The 23,864-nt window shown below is 36.2% G+C and overlaps 1 protein-coding gene across 4 annotated transcripts in view; it reads right to left on the bottom strand.

The window, feature by feature from the left end:
* kidins220a (kinase D-interacting substrate 220a) overlaps nt 1-23,864 on the bottom strand; it is an 83,961-nt gene that overhangs the window by 37,008 nt on the left and 23,089 nt on the right. For all 4 annotated transcript variants that reach the window (XM_052145511.1, XM_052145513.1, XM_052145514.1 and 1 more), the window contains exons 15-22: nt 21,051-21,216; nt 20,488-20,639; nt 18,896-19,182; nt 17,606-17,746; nt 13,048-13,285; nt 10,741-10,820; nt 5,936-6,080; nt 5,648-5,810 (exon numbers count right to left, since the gene is read on the bottom strand). In XM_052145511.1, coding sequence (XP_052001471.1) covers nt 5,648-5,810; nt 5,936-6,080; nt 10,741-10,820; nt 13,048-13,285; nt 17,606-17,746; nt 18,896-19,182; nt 20,488-20,639; nt 21,051-21,216 — 1,372 coding nt within the window. The remainder of the gene's footprint in view (nt 1-5,647; nt 5,811-5,935; nt 6,081-10,740; nt 10,821-13,047; nt 13,286-17,605; nt 17,747-18,895; nt 19,183-20,487; nt 20,640-21,050; nt 21,217-23,864) is intronic.

Here is a 23,864-nt window from a genome sequence, read left to right as displayed (position 1 = left end):
ATGTTATATGAGTAACTCTTATTATTTAAACTTTGAGCATTTATATTGTATATTAAAAAACATTATTTTGATGAGAAGTTATAATGTGCATTTTGATAAAAAAAAAAATTGGTGAGATAACCATATTGTCCCATCCCTAATTTTATCAAATAATTAATCATGTAACTAGCTATAAACACATCAACAGTTTAATTAACTTCAACTAATTTGCTCAGCAAGATTCTCTTAAAATTGCATCACCAAGAAAGGCAAGCTGACCCATATTGCACCCCTTGCAGACAAACTGAGAATGCAATGTGTAATTGTGCTGCATTATAAATAGTGTTCTGACACATATCGGAAAAACTATGTGTGAAATCTAGGTTGAGGCAACACTGAGAATGCAACGTGTACTTGTGTTACATTATGAATTGTGTTTGGACAAGTTTTTTCCCACAACAATGTGTGAAATCGAGTTTGCAGAAACAATGTGAATACAACACATACCAGCACTTGCATTGTGAATTGCCTTCGGATTCATTTTGGAATGCGACAAAAAGTGAATTTGAGTTTACTGAGAACGCAAGGCTAAGAATCCAACGTGTACTTGCATTGAGATATGAATCGTAATATGACATATACCAAAAAAAATATTGTAAAAGTATTGGGTGTGTAAAATTTAGCTTGTGCAGCCAAAAGTATTTACAATCTCGTACTTGCGAAGAGTGTGTTTCGGGCCTCACTGGTGAGAGACCACTACCCTTACTAGATGCTTGCCCTTTTTTAGTGGTGTTACAATGACAAAAAGGTAAAACATTTCTATCTATTGAGCAGTTCTCTCATGGGTTGTAAGGGTTATGTTGTGCAAACTACTTGAACGAAATGTGAAACAAATAAACACACACACACACACACGCAGACAGAAGCGCTGTGAGAGCTCAGCCTCATAATGACCTGCCATGGAGCAACGTTACAAAGAGGGGATTTCGCCACTTCTCTCTTCTAGGAATTTGTGTGTGCAAGAGAAAGAAAGAAGGATGTAGAAAACCAAGCTAAAGCTGGCAAAACACCCACACATTCTCTCTCAAACACACACACAACGTCCTTTTCCCCGCACATTATTTCAGTTCATTGGCCCTCACACACAATGACAGAAGAGAGAAAACAAGCCTAGGCCTTGTGACTGCGATTGAGAACGACAGCTGACCTATGAAACCGACTCGCTCCTCTGCCACACAAGCAGTACAGCGCTCCCTGATTGGCCACTTACAACATCATTGCAGGCCACATACTGACTGATCTGTGTTATACATGTCCAGATGAGTCCTGTCATAAGACAAATGGGCCACACTGAACTAAAATCCCTTCACAATTAGTGTAATTATCGGTCACAAAAGCTAAAAGAAAACTAAATTTAAACATTTTCAAATAAAAAACTCCAATACATTTTCACAACTCAATCATTTTAGGAATTTCAAAATAAAATGACCAAGAATTTCGATATGAAGTATATTAAATATGAAACCATCACAACCAGTTTATATTAAGAATGAAAATAAACACATTTAATATTGAAATACACATATTGAAGTTTAAATGAGTATGTTAGCACATTAACTTCATAAACCTTAAAACACCAAAAATACAATTAAATCTAAATATACAAAACTGAAACGAGAAAACTTACAATAAACCAAAATCAAGTCATAGAGTGAAAAATAATAAAAATGAAGCTAAATTTAAAGGACAAATTGAAAAAATGTAAATACTAAAAAAATTATAGAACTATAATGAACCTAGAGTAAACCAGCACATGGTTTCGTAGCTCAACACCATAAAACAAATGCTTGATCGTGTACTAAGATACAAAAGCCTGCTAAAACAGTCATCTGAAAGGACACTGGAGGTCTAGGTTTGTGCTGGCCGTTGTGACTAATCCTTATTTCTATAAAAATCTAATGCACAGCAACGTGACCTCAAGATGCAACTGAAGGAAGAAAAAGAGCAACAGTAGACTTGACAGTTTCTTATCTGTGCAAGATCTGTCACAGATAACAGAGCAACATTAGAGGCCTGACTGCACTAAAATGGCAGTAGAGCTATTATAGAGACGAGGAAATGAAGGGACGATATATAGGGTAGTAAAGAGGAGAAAAAACGTGCTAAACAAAACGCTAAAGGGCATCGTGAGTGCTGGGAAAGAGCAAAGGAGAGAGAAATGCCTTTATTCGTACAATTACATATTCATAATAACCTTATTTCAAAACTGAAAAGACTTTAAATTTATGTGAAAAAAGAATACATTCCTGTTCAAATTAACCATATAAAAAACATTTATGTTTCCAAATTAAAACAATTTTTTCCTCCTAATCAACTGTACAAAAGACTAGACCTCTGATTTTATTTAAATCAAATTATTTGCCATTTTATATAAAGCAAATTAGTCTCTAAATCTAGCATCTACATACATAGTGAAGCAAAAGTGTGTAAGCCCCCCAGAGCAACACTGACGCTTCAAAGTGTAAAAATCTTGGTCTTACAGATATTTGGAGACTTTTGAACCCATGAGGCAGGGACTATACATTTTTTTCATCAGTCCATAAGATTTATTTTAGAATAGTTATTTTTATATATATCTAAAAAAAACATTTTATATCATTTATATAATTTCATCTGTTGTTGATTGCACTTTGAAGCAATTTGCTTAGCTTAGCTAAGTCCTTCATTTGGAATGGTAAGCATCCCAGGTTACACTCCAGACATAGACTGATTGATAAATGTGGGGTAGGCCTACCCAAGATTTTGTTTTATTATTATGCGTTCAGTCTCAGACATTTGGCTCACTGGTCGTTTCCACCCGAGAGAGCCCCTCCCTGGTTTTATATCAAACAGGAAGTTCTTGCCCCTATTTTGCCATTACAAAGTCTTTCTATTAAACTAACCGGAGAAGATAAGTTACACCCCGTTATCTATAAAAGTGTGTCCAGAGTGTTTAATTTGGACATTTATTTAAATATTGCTTTGAGCATATGGCTGGACCCACATTTGGCATCTGCTGGTCAAAGTGGATTGTGAGGGAGGTTAATACACTCGGTGACCTATATGAGAGTGGAGAGTGGTACTTTGAAAATATGTTTCAACATTTTGGGATTCCCAGATCTCAATTCTTTAAGTATTTACAGCTGCGCCACCTGCTCTGTACTATTTTTGATAGTAGCATACACCTCCCTAAAGCAGCAGATACTTTGGAAGTGGTGATTACTGCTTTTGGAAAAGGTCATGAGGCATCAGAGTATTACTCCCTGCTAATTCAGAGTCTAGGGGACATAGCTTCAACTTCTTTCAAGAGATTATGGGAGAAGTGGGCTAGGATTCTAAAAAAGTCCACATCTAGAGATGCAAGGGTGCACCTTATGCAATTTAAGATTTTACATTGATTCTATTGGACCCCCTCTTGATTGTATAGTCTTGGTCTTAAAGACACACCCACCTGCTGGTGATGCCAATCAGAAGATGGAGACACAACATATGTTTTTTGGTTGTGTGTTAAGGTCCAAGAATTTTGGTTGAGGGTTTAGAGTTCTATGTGTGACATATTGGGCACTCAAATTTAATTTTGCCCCAGACTCTGTATTTTACGTGATGGGGCGGTCATAAATATAGGAGATAAATACATAAAAAATTGGGTCCTAGCCAGTGTTATGACCGGCAGACAGATCATACTTAGGGGATGGAAATTGTCTGGAGTGCCCTCGTTACAAGAGTGGCACACAGAGATGGGCAGAGTAGCGGCATTTGAAGCAATGTCATACAGAAGGCTAGGCAACATAGATTTATTTAATAAAAAATGGGGCAGCTATTTAGCCTTTTTAGAAGGCATTTGTGGAGGGGCAGTGGAGAGAGATTTGTAGTTTTAAATGTATGATATTAAATACATAATTTTATATATATATTCTTGTGTTTCCTCTTGTCTGTTTATATATATATTACGATTATTTTTTTGTATTTGTACTGTATGTGTATATTTTAATTTTGTGTTGGACCACTGGACGTTTGTAGTGTGAGGGGGGGCGAGGGGGATGTCAGGGGGAGGGACATATAATTAGATATATTTTGATTCTGTGTGTGTATGTTCTGTTTCATCAATACTGTTTTTTTAATAATGTTAATATCAGAAGAAAAAAGATACAAAAAAAAAAGTAGAAAAAGGTTAGTGAGCGATTTTATCACACTAAAATCATGTTAACTCACATACTGTTTACGTCTTGTGGCTATACTATTATAAAAAGTGAGTATTTTCTACCACCCCTGGAGTCGCAAGTTCGAATCCAGGGCATGCTGAGTGACACTGAGTGGTCTCCTAAGCAACCAAATTGGGACGGTTGCTAGGGAGGGTAGAGTCACATTGGGCAACCTCCTCATGGTCACTATAATGTGGTTCTTGCTCTCGGTGGGGCGCGTGGCGAGTTGTGTGTGGATGCCGTGGAGAATAGGGTGAAGCCTCCACATGCGCTATGTCTCCGTGGTAATGCGCTTAACAAGCCACGTGATAAGATGCGTAGATTGATGTCTCAGATGTGAAGGCAACTGAGATTCATCCTACACCACCCAGATTGAGGTGAGTGACATCGCCACCATGAGGACCTAGAGCGCATTGGGAATTGGGCCAATTTTCTCTTCCAAATTGGGGAGAAAATGGGAGAGAATAAAATAACTAAAAAATGGTCCCTATCCACTTTCATTGTAAGCGCCTTACTGGAATCCAGAGTTTTGCTTTATTTATATATACACTGTACATATTATGCCACAAATGCTGTCAATTGAGGTTAACTTGTATTGAACTCGGAATATTCCTTTAAATTCCAGTTTAGCATTCACTAAGCATTCTCATTTTAGCTTCATTTTTTCAAATATTGCCAATTTTGCTTCACCCACAACAAAATTGACTAGAAATTTGCTTTCTCTGAAACAAAATACTTTAAGCCAAACATAAATATTCTATACTAAACATTTCCTCATGCAAAACTTCTAAAACTCTCTTCTAAAATCTGAAAAAATTATTTCAGTCTAAAGCAAGACAAGAATGATCTATAGATTATCCACAATTGTGGAGACAAGAAGATGAAGGGACAATCTCAGATAATGAAAGAGAAGATAAATGGGTGAGACAAGCGCTAAAGGCCATCATGGGGGCTGGAAAAGAGAGGGTGATAGAGAGAGATAGCGATAGCAAGGACGCGAGAGAGAACGAAATAGGGAGCAGATGCTGACACTGAGATGCTCTGACACTTCTACAGCCCCAGGAGGCACAACATGTTAGTGCAGTGTGACAGAGAGATACCTTTAAAGGCCAAAGACTGAGCATCAGCAACTTCACGGCCTAGGCTACCCCCCTTTACCACACACAGATCAATACATCCACATAAACTGGCACACCCCCTCTTCCATCCTGTGAGAATGCAGCAGATGCAACTGAAGGTAATATGGTAATGCTATTTTGAGATGTTGGTTGACGCTGTTTTGGCGGCACGAGGGGGACCTACACAATATTAAGCAGGTGGTTTTAATGTTGTGGCTGATCGGTGTATAAATATAAAAAGGTTTAAATTGCTGTAACTGGTTAATCATGCTAAATTCTAAAATCTGTAGTTTGGATATAGAAGCTAACCTCTCATAGATGATCCTCAGTGTGACCTGATCTGAGACTCCATCAGTCTCCTCTAGGAAGAGGATGATCCAGGATGTGCGGTATGGCCACTCCTCCGTCAGGTTGATCCATGATGCCAGCCGATCCCAGTTAAATATGATCTGATTGGCTCGGAGGAGACGACCTGTTAAAAGATATTTGATTCCTATGAATTATATGTTAATGCATCACACATATCTTTAACCTGCCATATAAACATTTACTGCAAACATCAATGCATATGTGAAGCTATAATTAGGTCCCACTGACCTGTGACGGAGACAATGTTGAGTAGTCTCCTCATAGTCTGAGGGCTGATGTCACTGAACCAGTCCTCGGTGACCAGCATCTTGGTCAGGTCAAAGGACATCTGCCGTGTGACGGTACGCTGCATCTGTCTTCTACGGTACGTTTCCTACAAACCAACATGCAGAGAACATATGCTCAAATTTCAGAAGACCCATAAGAGTCTATGTGATCCCTTTGATTATGTGATTTTTCCCCCAAGTTTAATGGATGTAACTGCAAAGGGACATTATGTCCTGTTTTACAAAAAGAACATTCTGTTTCCACAAGATTTTATCCTTTTCTTCAAAGCTAATTAATGGTGTACAAAGGGAACATTCAGCCCTCTCCAAAATCACTGTGCTACCATTCCAATCAATATCCACATGCTCAGCAGCTAAATACAGTTTTCAGTTCACCTTTAAGAGCTAAGTCCTGTTCTGTACATACGTTATTTTTTATTTACGGGAGTGATAACCACATTCTTCAACCGAAATAACTCCCGAAAAAGTCAGATAGTGACAACCAGTGTTGGGTAAGTTACTATTGTAATACACAAAATAATGTAAATACTTTTCTAAAATTATAATCAGATTAATTTTCTGATTACTTAACTGAAAAGGTAATCACTTTACTAATTTCTTTATTGTCATACACTTTTCAGCTGTCACAGAAATGCAAACAGATGTACATATGAACATATGAATTGACATTTGAACTGTATTACACATAAATAATATTTTTAAGAAATATTCATAAACCAAGTATTGTACTTAAAAGTAACTACTTTCTTTGAGAGTCAGTAACTGAAATCTGATTACAAGAATTCAAAATGTAATGTGATACACTACTTAGTGCCTAAAAGTAATTAGATTGCAGTAACTAATTACTTTGTACTCTGATTACACAGCAGCCACTTAGATGCATATTAACAAAACACAGGACATCTAACTAAACAGTGCCCGATGATAACAGGTCTCTGGTGGATAATCTCTTTGCTCAAAAATAGCCAACACAAAGTGGGTTAAACTGGTGGCATTCATGGTTCTTGTTCATAGATGCGAGACGCTGCAGGTTTGCTATGATTATCAATTGTCAATCATTGCAATTGTGGGAGTAACCCCTGAGGATTCAGTCCTGCACTGAAATGCGTTTGTCACTCTCAAAGCTATGTAGTGTGTATGTTGGCAATATGTACAGTATCTTACAGTATAAGAAATAGAGTGGTCAAAAAAAAGTATTTGGACTCTTGCCACACATAAAAAGAAATTATAAATGGTGGATCCATGAAGTCAGTTCCTCTCAAGTTCACACATGTGTCCTAAAAGAATAACCACAGGTAAAGTTCATCACATTGACCATGGACATGTTCCACTAACATCTAACAACCAGAAAGTGTCCAAATACTTTGTCTTTATTTTGTACAGAATATCTATCGTTTTACCTATTTGAAACCTAACAAATTACTTTTTTGTGAAAGGGTTTGCTTGATCAGTGTGCTTTTGCTATATGTCTATAAAATAAATGCCACTTGGTTTGATATTTTGTTATTTAATGCAAAGTGTCTTTTTTGTGGGCTACTGTATAAACTCTAGTAGTTACTTCTAAATTAAATTCTAAAATAAAGGCTAATAAATTCTGTGAAATGGCAGTTGCAGTGCATTGCATCAGGAGCTGTGCTCCTGTGCTGTTTCACTGTTCAGACTGGACAATTCGTTGTGCATGACTGTTTGATTGTTGTTCATGCTGACATCCTGATATCTGTCTGACTGAGACGCCTGTTTGTCTCTGCGAGAGTTAATTGTCCCAGTTCAAGCTAAATGCAGAGGGGGTCTTGTCACGAGCTCTGGTGGGCTACAGCCTTAAGCCCACTTTGATGTTTTTAATACATAGCTTGTGACTTTACTGCTTCTTGGAACACATGGCCACCAATAAGGTGGCCCCTACTTGATTCAAGGCAACAGAAGGGGCTTAGAAAGCCTAAACCTGTACTGTATTTAACAGTGAAGTGTGTAATGGTTTGTGAAAATAAGTTATCCTATCCTAGCTTAATATGAAGAGACAACTATATTAAGTTTTTAGGAAACATGTTTAAAAACCAATTTTTCCAATTGCATTTGGTGATGGTAGCAGTGCAAAAATTATACAAGGTGCACGCAGTACTTTGTTTTACATTCACCTGGTGGAATTCAGTTTCAATGCAATTGTAGAAATGCACTTTTCACAGTCAGGCATGCCCATGCTTCATTTAATCTCCAAGTGTCCAATATTTGGCAGGTTACTGAGTAGTGCTTGGCTCAACATGTCAGCCCTCATGAGGTGACCTTGCTCCATGAAAAAATAAAGCAGCTTTTAATTCTTTAGGACTTTCATGAGAGTGTACATCATTTTAAACATACTTTTTAACATATTTTTTCAACAGTAATATCTATTTCATTAAGGGTAAAAAAAATTAATGAAGGAAACATTATTAAGTGCACCTTTAAACCTTTAGGCTCGGAGAGTGTTTTTAAAGAATTCCTGTTTCAGTAGCATGCCTAATATTAAAGGCTTAAAAAGATGGTCAAGGTATAATTTTAAATACAATTTTTCAAATTTTGTAATTATACAGATTATGATAAATGCTGAGAGTCTCTGCCTAAAAAACTGCAGGAAAAAAAAAGAAATCACTAAATAAACTTGAGCCAATAATTACATTTTTTTTCTTATTTTTCTGATTTGACATTATATATCTCAGGGTGTAAATAAGGTAGCTCTGAAAAACATTTGTTTTGTTCATAATAATCAGGAAAATCGTGTTGATATGACAAAGCAATCAAAAGTTATAGCTTTTAAAGATATCGCCACCTCTAAGTAATGGTATGTGACATTTAATGTCTATTTATTTTTAGTTATAAGTTTTTAAGTTAAAAGTGAAAACGTCATATAAACAACATCAGTTTACATGTAACAGGCATGCAAAAAAAACTGCTTTTTTGTCTGCGAGTAAAACAAACAAGTTGATTGTATTCTACTCTATGCAAGCTTTACAATGACATTTGGCATGGCTATTTGATATTGTATTGTTTTTACTAATTACAATAATATGTGCAGTGCAAAGTTATTAATAAATGATCAAAACAGAACACTTCTGATTTGTCAGCAAATTTCAAAGCACTTTGTTCAGTTTTGGTCATAATGCCTACATGCATTGTAAAGTACAGTATCTAAGCTTTAAAACAATACCTATTTAGTGTTGGTCAAGACTGTAGTTATTCATATTTTGAGAATTTTTTTCTGAGGGTTAAAGGAAATAGTGCCTCACCTTTAAGCTTTAAAAGGACCCAAATGTATCATAAAAGTACATGCAGCTTGTACGTCATATTGAAAATCTTTTGAAAAAATATTAAAGATGAGAAAAAAGTTTTTTCTGAATTTTTTCTTAATGTCCTTTGTGCATTCATGAGCTCTTTAAGGGACACTTTCTTTACGTGAGAACTTGCATTGTTTAGTGCTCAAAACAAGTTCTCATACTATCATCCAGCACTGTATTCACACAGGGGATCTTCATTTAAAACATCTCCTTTACTGTTCCCAAGTCATACAGTTTTGGAACAACATGAGGGTGAGAAAATTATGACAGAATCTTTATTGTTGAACTATTCCTTTATCATGCAATTTCTACATAAAACATATTTCAAGTTTGTAATTATAAAGGATGCACAAAATCTCTGATGAAACTCAGTCCCCTATATCAGAGATCCTCTATTCTCTTGTGTTCCAAAAGAGACCTCGAAGGAACCTCGGTTTGACCTCAATTTAATGGGATGCAATTTCACAATTACCAGGAAGAGGGCATAACACTAACAGAGTCAGCCTCCTTTTCCTTCTTTAATGATTGGAGTCCTCTGTGAGCTGGTCGTAAAACCCGTAAAAAAAACTTTTCACAACAAAACGTGCAGATCAGGGGTACAGTGAGCCAGATCCTCAGCCAAGAAACGGCAGAGGCAAAACAAGAGGTGCGTGCCCCTGAAATAAAGAGAGGCCAAATAAAAGAAGCAGATAAATCAACTAAGCAAACAAACAGCCCTCACAGGGCGAGCAGAGGAGCCACTTAGCCTCCTGCCTCTGTGCCGCCATGCCAGTGCTTTGTCACCGAGACCCACTGCTGCTGCACCCCCTCATTAGGCAATGGCATCTCAGCAAGAAGAGTAAACAGACATTAAATCAATTTCAGACACTCCTCCGCAACATCCAGGGTCTCTGACAATAACCCCACCCCCTCAAAAAAAAAAAACACAATAACAAAAACTCACCTTGATATAGTCTCCAATAGTGTAATCTGTGAATATGGAGATCCAGTGGGATTTATATCCCTGACATTTAAGGTATATTTCACCCCAAAGTGAAAATTCTATCATCATTTAATCATGCTCTTGTCCTTCAAGCAACAACTTACATTTTATTCTGTTCCTCATGCTTCATATGTCTTCAGAAGCTTGGAATATAGTGTCATATGAACTACTTTTATTATGCTTTTATGGTGTTTTCTGAAGGCAGAGAGCCCTTCACACTATTCTCTTTCAGTGTATAAAATGTGTCAAAGCTTCTGCTGTTGTGTTCCAGAGAAGAAGAAAAAGTAATGAGTAATTTTCATTTTTGGGTGAACCTTCCCTGAAATCTTGTCTATAAATGAGTTATGAATGAGTTACTAGTGAGTTCATAACAGCCATTTGTCCTTTGTTGAGCCGCCCATCTCAAAACATGTTGAAGGGAAGTGGTGGGAGTGCTAAGGGCTGAGTCTTACTTACCCTGCGGTTCAGTGCCGTTTTACTGCCCTGCTCTCCAAGATTGTTTTGAGGCAACATCCTGTCCATGTCGTCTTGCCATGCTACAGATGGAGAGAGTCAGACATTCAGGAGGTATCAGAGAGGAAAAGCTGTGCTGTTAGTCAATTACAGAAAATATCTGCATGAGAAACCAAAAAAAATCAGATACAAAGCACAAACTGTTTTCAGCATCTTGCTAAAAGTAAAGCCTGTATTTAAAGGGATAGTTCAACCAGAAATGAAATTCTCTCATCATTACTTACCCTCATGACTTTTTTCAGCTGAACACAAATATTTTTAGAAGAATAATAAGTTATTTAGGTCAATCCAATCAAAGTGAATGGTGACCAGACCTTTCAAGCTCCAAAAATCATATCCAAAAATCAAAAGTCCTCCAGTGGTTAAATATATGTCTTCTGAAGTGATGCAAACACATTTGGTGAGAAACAGGTCAACATTCAATCCTTTTTTTTTTTACTATAAATCTCCACTTTCACTTTCAGAATGTGAAAGTGAAAGTTTATAGTAAAAAAGGACTTAAATATTCATCTGTTTCTCATCCACACATATTATATATCATAAGAAGATATGAATTTAACCACTGGAGTATTATGAATTACTTTTATGCTGCCTTTATATGATTTTTGGAGCTTGAAAGTTCTGATAACTATTCACTAGCATTGTATGGACCTACAGAACTGAATGTTGTTCTACAAATCTTCATTTGTGTTCACCAGAAGAAAGAAAGTCATACACAATAAACATGTGATAGAGATAACTTTACTCATTGGTAACTGGGAGCATGATCAAATCAGTCAAAAAATCAAATAAAGAATCACGTAAAGTGTTGGAGATGTGTCACTTTTAAGAAGCACTGGCATTCCAGTCTAGGGTTGCTCCAATACCAATATTTTGGCTTCGGTACGATATACCAGCCCTGATAACTCTGTATCGATACTAATTATACAAATTTGAAATTTAAAAAAAGAAGAAAAAAAAAACTCTAGATACAAAATATGCATTTTCTTTTTTCATTTTTCTGGATTCAATGTTAAATGTTTTAATTAAAGCTATTCAGTATGTATTTGATTAATCACAGTTTGATCATAACATTTAATCAAATGAAAATACAATAATTTTCAACAATATAGAGCCAATTATAATATTTCAACAATATAATATATATATTATTTCTGGTTAAAAAAAAAAAAAACATGAGATGCACAACAGAGCTTTACAGTATTAATGACAACATTAAATGAAAACAATATTAATAATATAACCATTTAATATTATATTATTGTTATTATGAGTATTATTGCGACTGATTTGAATATTACACTTTTATACAGTAGTAGAATTTCATGCATCTGGTTGAATAGAGCTCTTATTTTAGCTGGACTTTTATTTTGAAAGACCTTTGAAGTTCTTCCTGTTTGTGAAGTTTTCATAATATCAAGCATCCCGCGACTCGCAAGCTGAAATCTCTGAGCTGTAATGGTGAAAAAGGTAATTTGAGAGTTCACAGCCGATTATAAACTAAACACACTGCTCTGCAGATGGATACTATTGGACACACTGCATGAAAATCAAGCATTAGTAGTGTGTGTTACATTTGTGTGCGTGCCTGCTTTTGAGCGTGTGTGTGTGTGTGTGTGTGTGTCTGTATGTGTGTGTGAGAAGGAGATGACAGAGCAGGATGGCACCTCTCATTCATTCTGTTGCACGCATGAGACTGTATATTTTTTCATTAAATGAAATCCTTCTGCTGTTTAATAATCACACTTGGCCATATCGAGACTTTTTTTTATTATTTTGAAATGGTCTTTGATTTCATCTCAAAAATCTTGCATTACATTACACGTTGCTAATGGTAGCATACTTTAATTTTGTACTGGAATTAGCAACAAGATGATATCATACCGGTTTACATTTTTTGGTATTGCGATATTTAGTTAGTATTGGTATATGCAACACTATTCCAGCCCTGTGGAAATCTGAGTTTTCTGCACAAAGATTGCATGTTGGCCTACTTATTACTGTCATACTACAAAGTAGGTAGAAGGTACTTTCCCATCACTAGCAAAGCCCATACTTTTCATATTTAGCAAAAGTACACAAACTGGGATTCTGCCTTACACCCAATCTACACCAGAAGAGAATGGCACATTGCAACATATCAAAACTAGATCACTCCCATTATAATCAAGAAGGCTGTCTACATTAAAAGTGTAGCAACATTGGGCATTTGCAGTATTGACAGTTTTGTTGAATAATGTCTTGACCAACCGTCAGTGTTAAGTTGGTCTGCATTGGCCGGTGAGGTGATGCAGAGTCTCTTGGCAGTGCTGAGGTCACGGCTGTTGAGGAACACCGGCAGGTGGATGATGTTTCGCATGTAGTCGTGGCCGTTAATGTTTGAGTCGCGTAGAACACTGTTGAGGTTCTGGTTTACGGCTTTGATAATGATATGAGGGTCACTGGCAAAGATGGAGATGAAGGGGCCTTTAGAGAAGAGCACTCGAACCTGCAAACAGAAGAGACATTGGAATGTTTTGTCTTTATTAATGGTTGAAGCTGTGGCCTTTCCGTTAGTACACAGTGGCAGTTAGTACACATGCTAAAAGCAAGTCGAGGTGCTTAGATTGGAAACACAGATTTGAATCTAGAGTACATTTGATCCCATTCTCCTATCAAATTAAGCATCACCATTGCTCATACTTAGGGTCAGGGATTTGAATGAACACTAAAGTATTTAACTTCAAGTCTGCAAAGATTCATGATCCCAGCCATATTTAGGGACAAGAGTATTAGGGACTTTGGGATAGGCTCCTTTGACTGGTTTGAGCCAGTAAGCAACCACCCAGAACACCCTAGCAACAACGAATCAAGACTCCAGCAATACCCTTCGCAACCACCAACAACACCCTGGCATCGTGGTGGACAGTTTTGCATTGGCAATCATCACTCGTATTTTCATCGGAAAATGTTAAAATCTAGTTTCCTTTCTGTTGTTTCTGTCAAATAAATAAATAAATAAATAAATAAGGCAAAAGTGGGTAGCTGTAATTCTATTAGACTAAGCTATATTACTCAGGCTTCATCATATAGTCCAAATTATATGTTATGTATCATGTGTTTCTCCATACTGTATACAGTCATGTGAATCTCTATATATAAACAAGTCACTCTGTAAACACACACACACACACACACACACACAACTAATGTGAAAGTAATGGGGACTTTCCAGATTAATGAAGGACATTATAACATGTCCAAGTGTCACAGGACTCTGATTTGTGGACCGTTTAAAAGTTTAGGATGGCACACATCCTTCGTTTAATGATCGCTGTGAAATGTTTGCTTACATTGCAGTTCTCCACACTAACTCAATTGTCTCTTGTTGGCACAAAATACGCCACCAGCATCCATCAGCATCCGTTATTTATCTTATGGAACATCAGCCTTGGAACAATATTTATCTTAAAGGAAAAATTCAATTTGGTAATTCCTATCAAAATCAGAGACAAAAGATCAGAATTTAAAAGAGATGTGGCAGATTGGGCCAGAAAGGAATCTTTGTGGGATTTTGCCGGCTCTCTGGTAAATGGCAGATTTCATTAGCCATGAACAAGCTGCCAACACAAGAGGATTATACCCAAATAATGATATTTAGCTGAAGGAAATTCCATTAGTCCAGCTGCGAGAGAGGAATCTGAACTTTCCGAGCTAACAAGCCTGAACTCTGGATACTGCTGGACGTCTATGAGATGCTTGAGAGGTGAATGAGCTTGTTCTTCCCACAGAGTGGACATGAGACACCATATTTGTCCATTTAGTCAAAAGTAGGAAGTAAAGGAAAGGATTTGTGAGTTGAAACAGAATAAGTCTTTCATATTTGTAGCAGAGATGGATGGCTTTTGCATCAACAGGTTCTTGGCATTGGTTGAATACACATGGCCAAATGGGATCCTGACAGTAAATAAGATTTGAATACTTTTATTCAGTTTCATGGGAGACGTTTAGTAAGGTTTAACACTTCAAAATGATTCAACCTATAGACTCATTGAATGAACAGTACTATAACTTTTTTAACGTTCTGCTTTCTACTAATGCTGCATTTTCCTGGTAAAATTAAGAGAAGATGAGCTACAACTGTGCGTTTTATTCACTTTCACACAAATCACAACTACAACAGCTGATTATGACTTTATAAACACTTATTTTTTTGTTGTATTACTCACACACTGCTAAGCTACGATATTGAAACACTTTTACTCTAATGCATCATTTGAAAAACTATACATTTTAACGCTTGTATTACAGACCCACCTACATTTACACACTTATTCCAATGTGATTGTGAAAGTTAGAGTCTTTGCAGTGGTGAAATGTACGAAGTACAAATAATTGGTTACTGTACTTAAGTAGCTTTTTTGCAAAATAATTACTTTCTTGAGTATTTAAATATGTTGCAACTTTTACTTTGCAAAACAAATAATTTTTATTCTGGTACAGACCCTCTCGTTACTCATTACCTGGATAAAAAAAAACAAGTTTCATTATTTGCAAGCAGAGAGCAGCTGATAAACAGAGCGCAGTGTGTGTAATTGACAGCAGCCAGCACCAGCACAGACACACAGGTGCACGTACTCATGGATCTGTGTCAGACCAGCGAAGCGCGCAGAATTAAAAACGCTCCCAAACGCACAAATATGATGCAATTTACCCCAGCTGTGTAAATTTATTTTTCACTGTAAATACGGCACAGAACACGAGGAACAATTGAGGACTCTTCTAAGAGGCTGTGGATGATTACTGTACACGTTTTCCACCACATTATTTTGCTTTATTCATCAATCGTGATGAATGGAAAACTGGGTGCCGTATTGACTATTGGTTTGTTTTCCACTCACTGTTTGTCAGCTGCTTTCAAATTCTCACATGTGTGCATATGTCTACATGTGCTGCAAAGTGCACTCATGTCGAATTGACACCAATCCATGTTTTCCCGGGATTGTCCCGGTTTTTGGTCAACTTGTCCTGGAAAACGTCCCCGAATTTGAACATTTTCCTGACACTTTCACCTATATGAGCACTTGTTTATGTGTAAACTATAATACTCAAGAAGACTGATCAAATGTGGTCTCGTAAACCGCTCTTTCACATGAGTCTTTAGAAAGTCTGATTCATTTTAGCAAATTGGTTCGTTTGGACGATTCATTTATATGAAGCTTACCTAAACCTCCCTCTCCCTTTCGTATGAAGCATTGGAAAGTTTGATTCATTTTAGTGAATCGGTTTGTTCAGAGGATTAATGTACATGAACCGTATTAAAGGACGATTTCATGCACAATACATTACGCATTATTTCACTTCTCATTTTTTGTTGCTGAATATTTCGTTAAACGCTGTTGTTCAACACTGTTTTTGAATTAATTTATTGACATGACTTTGTTTACATTTATTTACACACTGGTGTATCTGTTCAAATGCTGTTTATTACTGATAATTATATTTTGTAATCAAGATAATACTTCCATGTAGTAAAGCCTTATTGTTAATAGCTTGTTGTGTAGCTACGTAAATACAGTATTTTTTTAAAGGGTAACTTCAATTCAACATTGCTCCGGGACAGAATAAATACAGTACATATGTTGAATTTACACATAATAAAATGATTTACATTATTGTTTAAATTAATTATATTCTGTTCATGTTCATTTCCATGAACTACAGCTTATTTTCTGTATACAATTACTTGGTCCTTATCCACCTGCAACTCAGTTTTCCTTATTGTATACTGAACTATGGACTTATCTTTTTATTATTTATTATTAGTTTAAGGACAGTGCAAGAACATCATTTCAGAGAGAAATTCAGAGAGCGAGAGATGCATTGTATATAGAGATTATAGCACATGCTAATTTGCATATCAGGTCCCTAGATAGGCTTTTATCAATAGAAAAATTAAAAATTAAAAAAGCATTTGAATATTGAAGAGAAAACGTTAACTATAACATTTTATATTTATTGTATCCAGTATTACCTAAATGGGATTAAAATATATGGCTTTAAAAATAACAACATGAAGGGGTCACATTTTTATAAGATGAACGGATTTGAATTAGCATTTTTACTTTTACTTAAGTAGCATTTTAATGGATGACTTTTACTTATGCAATACATTTGTGTGGTATCTGTACTTTTACTTAAGTATGGAAATTGAGTACTTTTTCCACCACTGATTGTTGGACTTGAGAACGAGCCTTGAGCCCATCCAAGGACACTCAGAATGAAAGTAAAGTGAAAGTGCATAGAAGTGTCATATGATATGATGTGGTCGCTTCAGTAAATGTGCTTTTCATGTCATATTTGCTTTTAAAACTCTATATGTGTTTTGTTCACCTCTCATTTATCTTTTAGGACACTATTGGTTAGGTTTAGGCTAATGTTTTAGGTTAGGAAAATACGTTTTACCTATTAAAATGTAGTATTCACCTTAAAACCCTCATCTGATTTCATCATTCATTTGCTTTCACGTACTTTTTTTTTTTTTTCACATTTAATTTTATGTTTTTTTGGCCCACCCCCCATTTGACATATGTAATTTTGGTTTGCAAAAATGTTACATTGTCATGTAAATTTCATGAGTTCAGGATGGAATTATTGTAATGGTGTGCATGATGACCTAATCACATGCACAAATGAAATCTAAATGAGGACATACCATTGACTTTTATTGTTAAAAGTTTATTGTAATTACTATAAATTAACACCTAGTCTAACCATAATTTTATTTTAAATTTTTTCTCAAATTGTAGCCAATTACACACATACACACCGTATCGAGCATCTGCAGTACTTTGTCCTGTTCACAGGAATCAAGGCCATCAATGATGACAGCCAGTCGGGTCTGATTCTGAGTGAAACCATCAATTGTTTTGGCCATTTTTGCCATGAGCTCCACTTCACACTTCAGAACCTGAAAGAGAAGGAAGGAAACAGATCAGCTAAACAAAATAGCAAATAGCAAGCAGCATTATACAGGCAGCTGTTAAAGTTGGGTATAAAATTATCAATATGTGCAAGATGAAAATTAACAATGAACACTCAAATAAATATATTTTTGCTGCTTGTTCGGTTTACATTATTAAAATGTACTAAAGCAACACAATTCAAGAACATTTAGTCACAACTTGATTTGTTTGTATTTTATCCATTTCAGATTTTAAAATGGAAGTTTAATTAATCCAGTTGGGATGACATGAATACTTTTTATGGTGTTTATGTAACGTTGATAAAATGGGAAGGGGATTACCATTTCCCAGCATGAGACTCGGTAGGGAGAGTAAATGTTAAAATTAAGCATTATTTTAGGTGTTTATGTGCAAGATGACTTAAGGGGGATACTTTTTAGTGTTTAATGTTTTATGCTGAGATTTAGTAGAGCTACTGTTATGTTGGAGTATTGGGGTTACCATAATGGTGAAAAGTGGAGCTTGAGCTAACGATGGGGACAGGTAGAAGTCACACATTAAATTAATTGCTTGCTTCATTGAGTAAAATACTGTGCTAACCATCCTAATCTATACTCTGTAGAGCTTCCAACCAGCGTGTATTAAGCATGCTAACATTCCCTTTCACTAATTAGTACATAAAGAAATAAAAGAGATTTATTTGAGTTACACTGACACGTCTAATTATGTTGGGGTTGCCCAATTCAACTAGGAACACAAAGTGTATGTGTTGAGATTACACAGTAATTTTAAGTTAAGAAAACAAATTTCAAACACATTGTACCACTGTCCAGTATTGAAAGAATTTCTGCCAAATTGATTTGCTGTTTTCAAATATTTTTAGGACATTGAGTAAATATTGTATTTCTGTGTATTTCTCATTGGCTATCATTAAATTGTATTATACTGTATTCAATGTACAGTATATATATATATATATATATATATATATATATATATATATATTGACATTATATTGCCATCCTGCTGTTTAACATCAACATGGGCCGCTGAATAAAACCCATATCAGTAAACCATAAGTAATAAACCAATTACTATTGACTAAACCACACAATTTAAGTGCGCTACATATTATATTACTATCACTGACTCACCTTCATGAATCCCTCACTCTTGAGCTTGTGCATGCTGTTGGCAGCATTGAGCAATCTCCTCCTCTGCGAGTGCAGCACAGAGTCAGCCACCTGCCACCAGGTTCGACAGTTCAGCAGCAAAGCCAGACCCACCACACTGGCCATAGCGATCAGAACAGCGTTTATGGTGAAATTCTCTGCATCCACCTTAAAGATGGCCAGCAGGGTTATGCCAGTGATAAGACAACCAGTCGTCAACACAAAGAGCACAAAGGAAGGCACACAGCACGTCTTCTTCCACTTTTTTCCTGTGAAAGAATTTTGAAGAGCAACAGAACCTCAATATTGTACAACCCCAATTCCAAAAACGTTGGGATAGTATGAAAAATGCTAATAAAAACAAAAGAGGAGTGATTTGTAAATTATATTCACTCTTTGCTATATTGAAAGCACCACAACTACACATCATATGATGTTTTACCTTGTGAATTTCATTGTCTTTTTTATGAACAGCAATTTCAAATCAGATAATTGCAACACACGACAAAAAAGTTCGGACAGTCAAGTGTTTTCCACTGTGAAACATCACCATTTGTTCTAATAACACTTAAGTATTTAGGCACTGAAGACACAAGTTTAAGTTCAGAAAGTGGAATTTTCCCCAATTCATCGATTTTGAAGGCCTTCAGCTGCACATTGTTGCCATATTATACGCTTCATAATGCACCACACATTCTCAACTGGAGATGGTCTCCAATCTAGCACCCGCACTCTCTGCTCACACAGCCATGCACTTGAAATCTGGGCAGTATGTGAATTGAAGTTGTCCTGCTGGAAAATTCAGGGACGTCCCTGGAAAAGACAGTGCTGGATGGCAGTATATTCTGCTCCAAAATTTTTATACATCTGTCTGCATTAATGGTGTTCTCACAGATGTGTGTTTTACCTATACCATGGGCTCTGACACACCCCTAGCCCATACAGACACTTTCTTTTGGACCTGAGGCTGATAACAGCTTGGATGGCCCTTTTAGAGAACATGACGGCTGTGTTTTTCAAGAACTATTTGAAATGTGGATTCATCAGACCAAAAAACACGGTTACACTGTTCTACTTTCCATCTGAGATGAGAACAAGCCCAGAGAATCAGCAGTGCTTCTGGACAGTGTTGATGTCTGGCTTCTGCTTTGCATAGTAAAGATTAACTTGCATCTGTGGATGCAGCGATGCAGAATTATGTTTTTTAAGCGTTGGAAGCTGATAGAAGTGTTGTGCTCAGTGATGTCATAAAATGGATCGTTACATTTTTTTCCAATATCTCCCTTTGTGTTAAAAAAAGAAAGTAATTTAGGGTTATAACAACACAGGGGTGAGTAAACAATGATTGAATTTTCATTTTTGGGTGAAATATCCATTTAACAACTCCATTGAACTGTGTTAAATGAATGCCATTGGTTTGTTGCTTTACAAAACAGTTTGGAAAAGCAAAACTGTCTGCACTCACAATTATTAAAAAAAAAAAGGTCTGTTGCTTATACATTTCAGAACATAAACATAAAAAAAAAAAATCCTTTACAGTTTCAATATTCTTTTTGTACATTCTAGAGACATACCTTGATTTTCATCATTTTTGAAGACTCTGAAGAGTCTGGTGGCTAAGAAGCCGAATTCTCTCTCACAAGCATCGGACAGTGTGGCTATCATTTCCGCCATGGACGTCTCCCCTCCCACACTTGACAGACGGTTATAGTCTGTGAACAGAAACCTGGACAGATGGAGAACAAAAAAAGACTGACTGAAAGTGATCATCACACATGAGCGTGTTTTAACAGAATGCATAGGTAATCTAAGATGTGAAAAGAACATTCACAACGTCTCTTTATCCTACCTCTAAATCATTAAGCAAAGTTTGTCTATTTTATATGGATAAACTGAATCTTTACACAGAGCAAATTAACAGAATTTCCCAATTACTGACTTTGCAAAGAACATCTTGAATGCCTGAATACTGTAAAGCATATGTGTGGGACACAAACAGATGTCTATGTTACTCATAAATGTATTGAGATTAAACATTTTCTTTAAACTAGGATATGAATCCAACACAAGGAAACTGTTGCAATAGATGGAGGACTTTGGTTAGCAGTTGAATTTAGCTCTATACAGAGAGCTCTACCTGACGGGCAAGGCTTTGGTGGTTTGTTCTGGAAGCTCAGGGGGATTGACGAACATGAGTTTGAGCAGCAGCTCCAGGTAGCCGATGTGACGGGCCAGTCTAGTACTGAGGACCCAGGCCCAGCTCCAACCCTCCCCTCCTTTCCTTCCACCAAAGTACACCAAAACTATAAACACACACAAACACAAACAAGATTGAGATGAGACAAGGTCACTTTTTTGATGTCAAAAAAGTGTTTGAGTGTAAAATATGATGAAAGAAGAACAGAAAAGACCTTGCTCAATCAATACATGGGATTCTGAAGTACAATGCTGCACTCTGGTGGAAAAATAAAAACAGTCCAGTGCATTTTGGTAATCAAGAATGTAACCACATATTCAAGATATATTCAGGGGGGTAAAACTTAATAATGTATGAATCACCAATGAAAAACTTAGAATGCATGTGGTCAAAAATTGCACGGCCATCTACTTTTTGTCCCTCTAGGTATTTCTCCATTAAGGTGTCTTTGACAATGTGGCTTTTTTTTCTAAAAATATCAACTAATTTAGTTGAAATTTTTTTTAATTATTATTTTAATAGGGAATTTGCATTACTACATATCAAATCTATACAGTATGTTTTTACTATGGTGTTCAATGCATTTAACACTGGTAATACGCTTGTTTTAAAATGATAGATTTTTTTTGTTTCCTTTTTTTTTTTTACCTTTATTTAACCAGGTGAGCACGTAGGTTCTCTACGTGCTCACCTGGCCAAGATAAAGTGAAGGTGCAAGACATACAAATAGTTACACATGAAATTATACAAATTACACATTAAATACACAAGGAACAAAATTTTAAGTAAAATACAAGTTTTCTGGACAATAGAATAGACAGTGTCGGCAGAGGCGTTTCCAGCATTGAAGGACATCCGGGGCTTAGCCCAGACCATTTTATTTTCACACTAGCAACCACTTCTCTGTAGTCCAAAGCTGGTGAGAGGGTATTCTTTGAGTTTTGCTCTTGCTGAGCCTGTTTCTACAGTTCCTAAATCTTCCACTCTAGTACTATCCTCAACATCCTCTCTCCTCCCTGAATCATCTGTGATGCAAAAGAACAGATACAGCACATAACTTATTGCAAATCAGCTTCAAACAACTAATTCATCAAGTGCCACATATGTCAAATTGTGGACCAATACCACTGAAGAAAATGTATTGGGAAGAGCAGATCAGTGGGATTGCCCTTAGATCTATCATGATTCTTGAAGTCATGTACATTAACATAAAGAGTTATATTATAGTGAGTAAAGTGAAGTAAAAAAAAAATTTTTTATATAAATAATTTATATTTTTTGACATAAATAGTCAAAATGATATATAAGATCCTAAGTTAAAGAAATACATGAATGACTTTAGTCTAAGTTCATTGACACACCATGGCATCGAACTGTATATAATTCTCCAAGTTCATCTGTCAAAATCCTTTCATTAGGATCATTGGGATAAACAATGTTTCACTTTTAACTTTCTCTAAAGTAAAGTGACTGATTAATTGTTACCAGTTTCCATGCCTGATTCTGGCACATCTTTGCTACCCTCAAAGTGTATATTTACAACAAACTAATATCACAAAACAAGTCACACATACATTTTATGCTAATGCTTATTGGTTATCCTTAGAGAAAACAACACCTGATAAACAAGAAAATTATGCTCCGAGCGGGACTCGAACCGCGGTCTCCAGCGTGAGATACAGATGCGCTAACCACAAAGCTAGAAGCTATTTAGGGACAAATACAAATGTGAATTCTTACCCACTGACTTCTTTCGGAAATTTTAGAAGCCTCATTTGCTTCATTTTTGCTGTCTTTCCTGCTAACTGCTGTTAACTCGCCACTAAGTAACGTAAGTTGATGTCAGCTCCTCCCCTACCTGCTGCATATTCAACAGAGAGGAAGAAACGGAGTCGCCCATAGGCTACCGACAGCAAAGGAACTTATTCTATAGGCTAGATTATGCCTATGTCTATTTTTACAGGCTGTATGCAGTATGTGCAAAGCCAAAGCACAATGAAATAAGGCAACTTGTGATTTCGGGGGTTTACATAGGCTATTGTCCAGTTTCATATTTGTCAGTCAACTTTTCAAAATACATTCGGGGCTACACTCAAAACATTCGGGGCTGAAGCCCCGGCAAAATCGGCTGCCGCCGCCTCTGAGTGTCGGTATATAAACAATTAGTGAAATCTAATCTATAGTAAAGGCATCAAGTTGTTATCGAAAAAAAAAATATATATATTTTGTCAAGTAATCAAATATATTATATACCATGTTAACGTTAATGGGGCATTAAGTAGTTCTCTAGCTAGCTTTAACATTGCTCTTCTTTGTGTACTTTTCGTACCGATACGAAAGTGGTGATAGACGCTGTTCTGCCATCTATCGATGTGGATAAGCATGATCGTCTCTAATGCCACCGCCAGCTTTGGAATATCATTTGCATCATTGCATTGTACTTTCTAAAGTTATTTATTACTACTGTAATATAATTGCTCACATTTAAAAGTGTTCATTTAACATAACCCATGTATCATTTAACATAATCTATGTATAGGAAGCATCCACAGGGAGATTAATTTAGATTTTTTTACAGGACTGAAAAGAATTCCTCTCACATTTCCCATCGTTTTTTTTATACACATATCATTTGTTTATGAAAATTTTATGAGATATTCCAGTTAAAAAAACACCAGAATAAAGTCCCTGTGAACTGCCTTGATAAGCGCTGGTTTTTTTTGGCCTGTTGACATACTACAACATAAACTTGAG

Source organism: Xyrauchen texanus, chromosome 16, assembly GCF_025860055.1.
Source record: "Xyrauchen texanus isolate HMW12.3.18 chromosome 16, RBS_HiC_50CHRs, whole genome shotgun sequence".
Lineage (NCBI taxonomy): Eukaryota > Metazoa > Chordata > Actinopteri > Cypriniformes > Catostomidae > Xyrauchen > Xyrauchen texanus.
The sequence above is the reverse complement of the archived record's forward strand: the minus strand, read 5'-3'. Positions and strand labels throughout refer to the sequence as shown.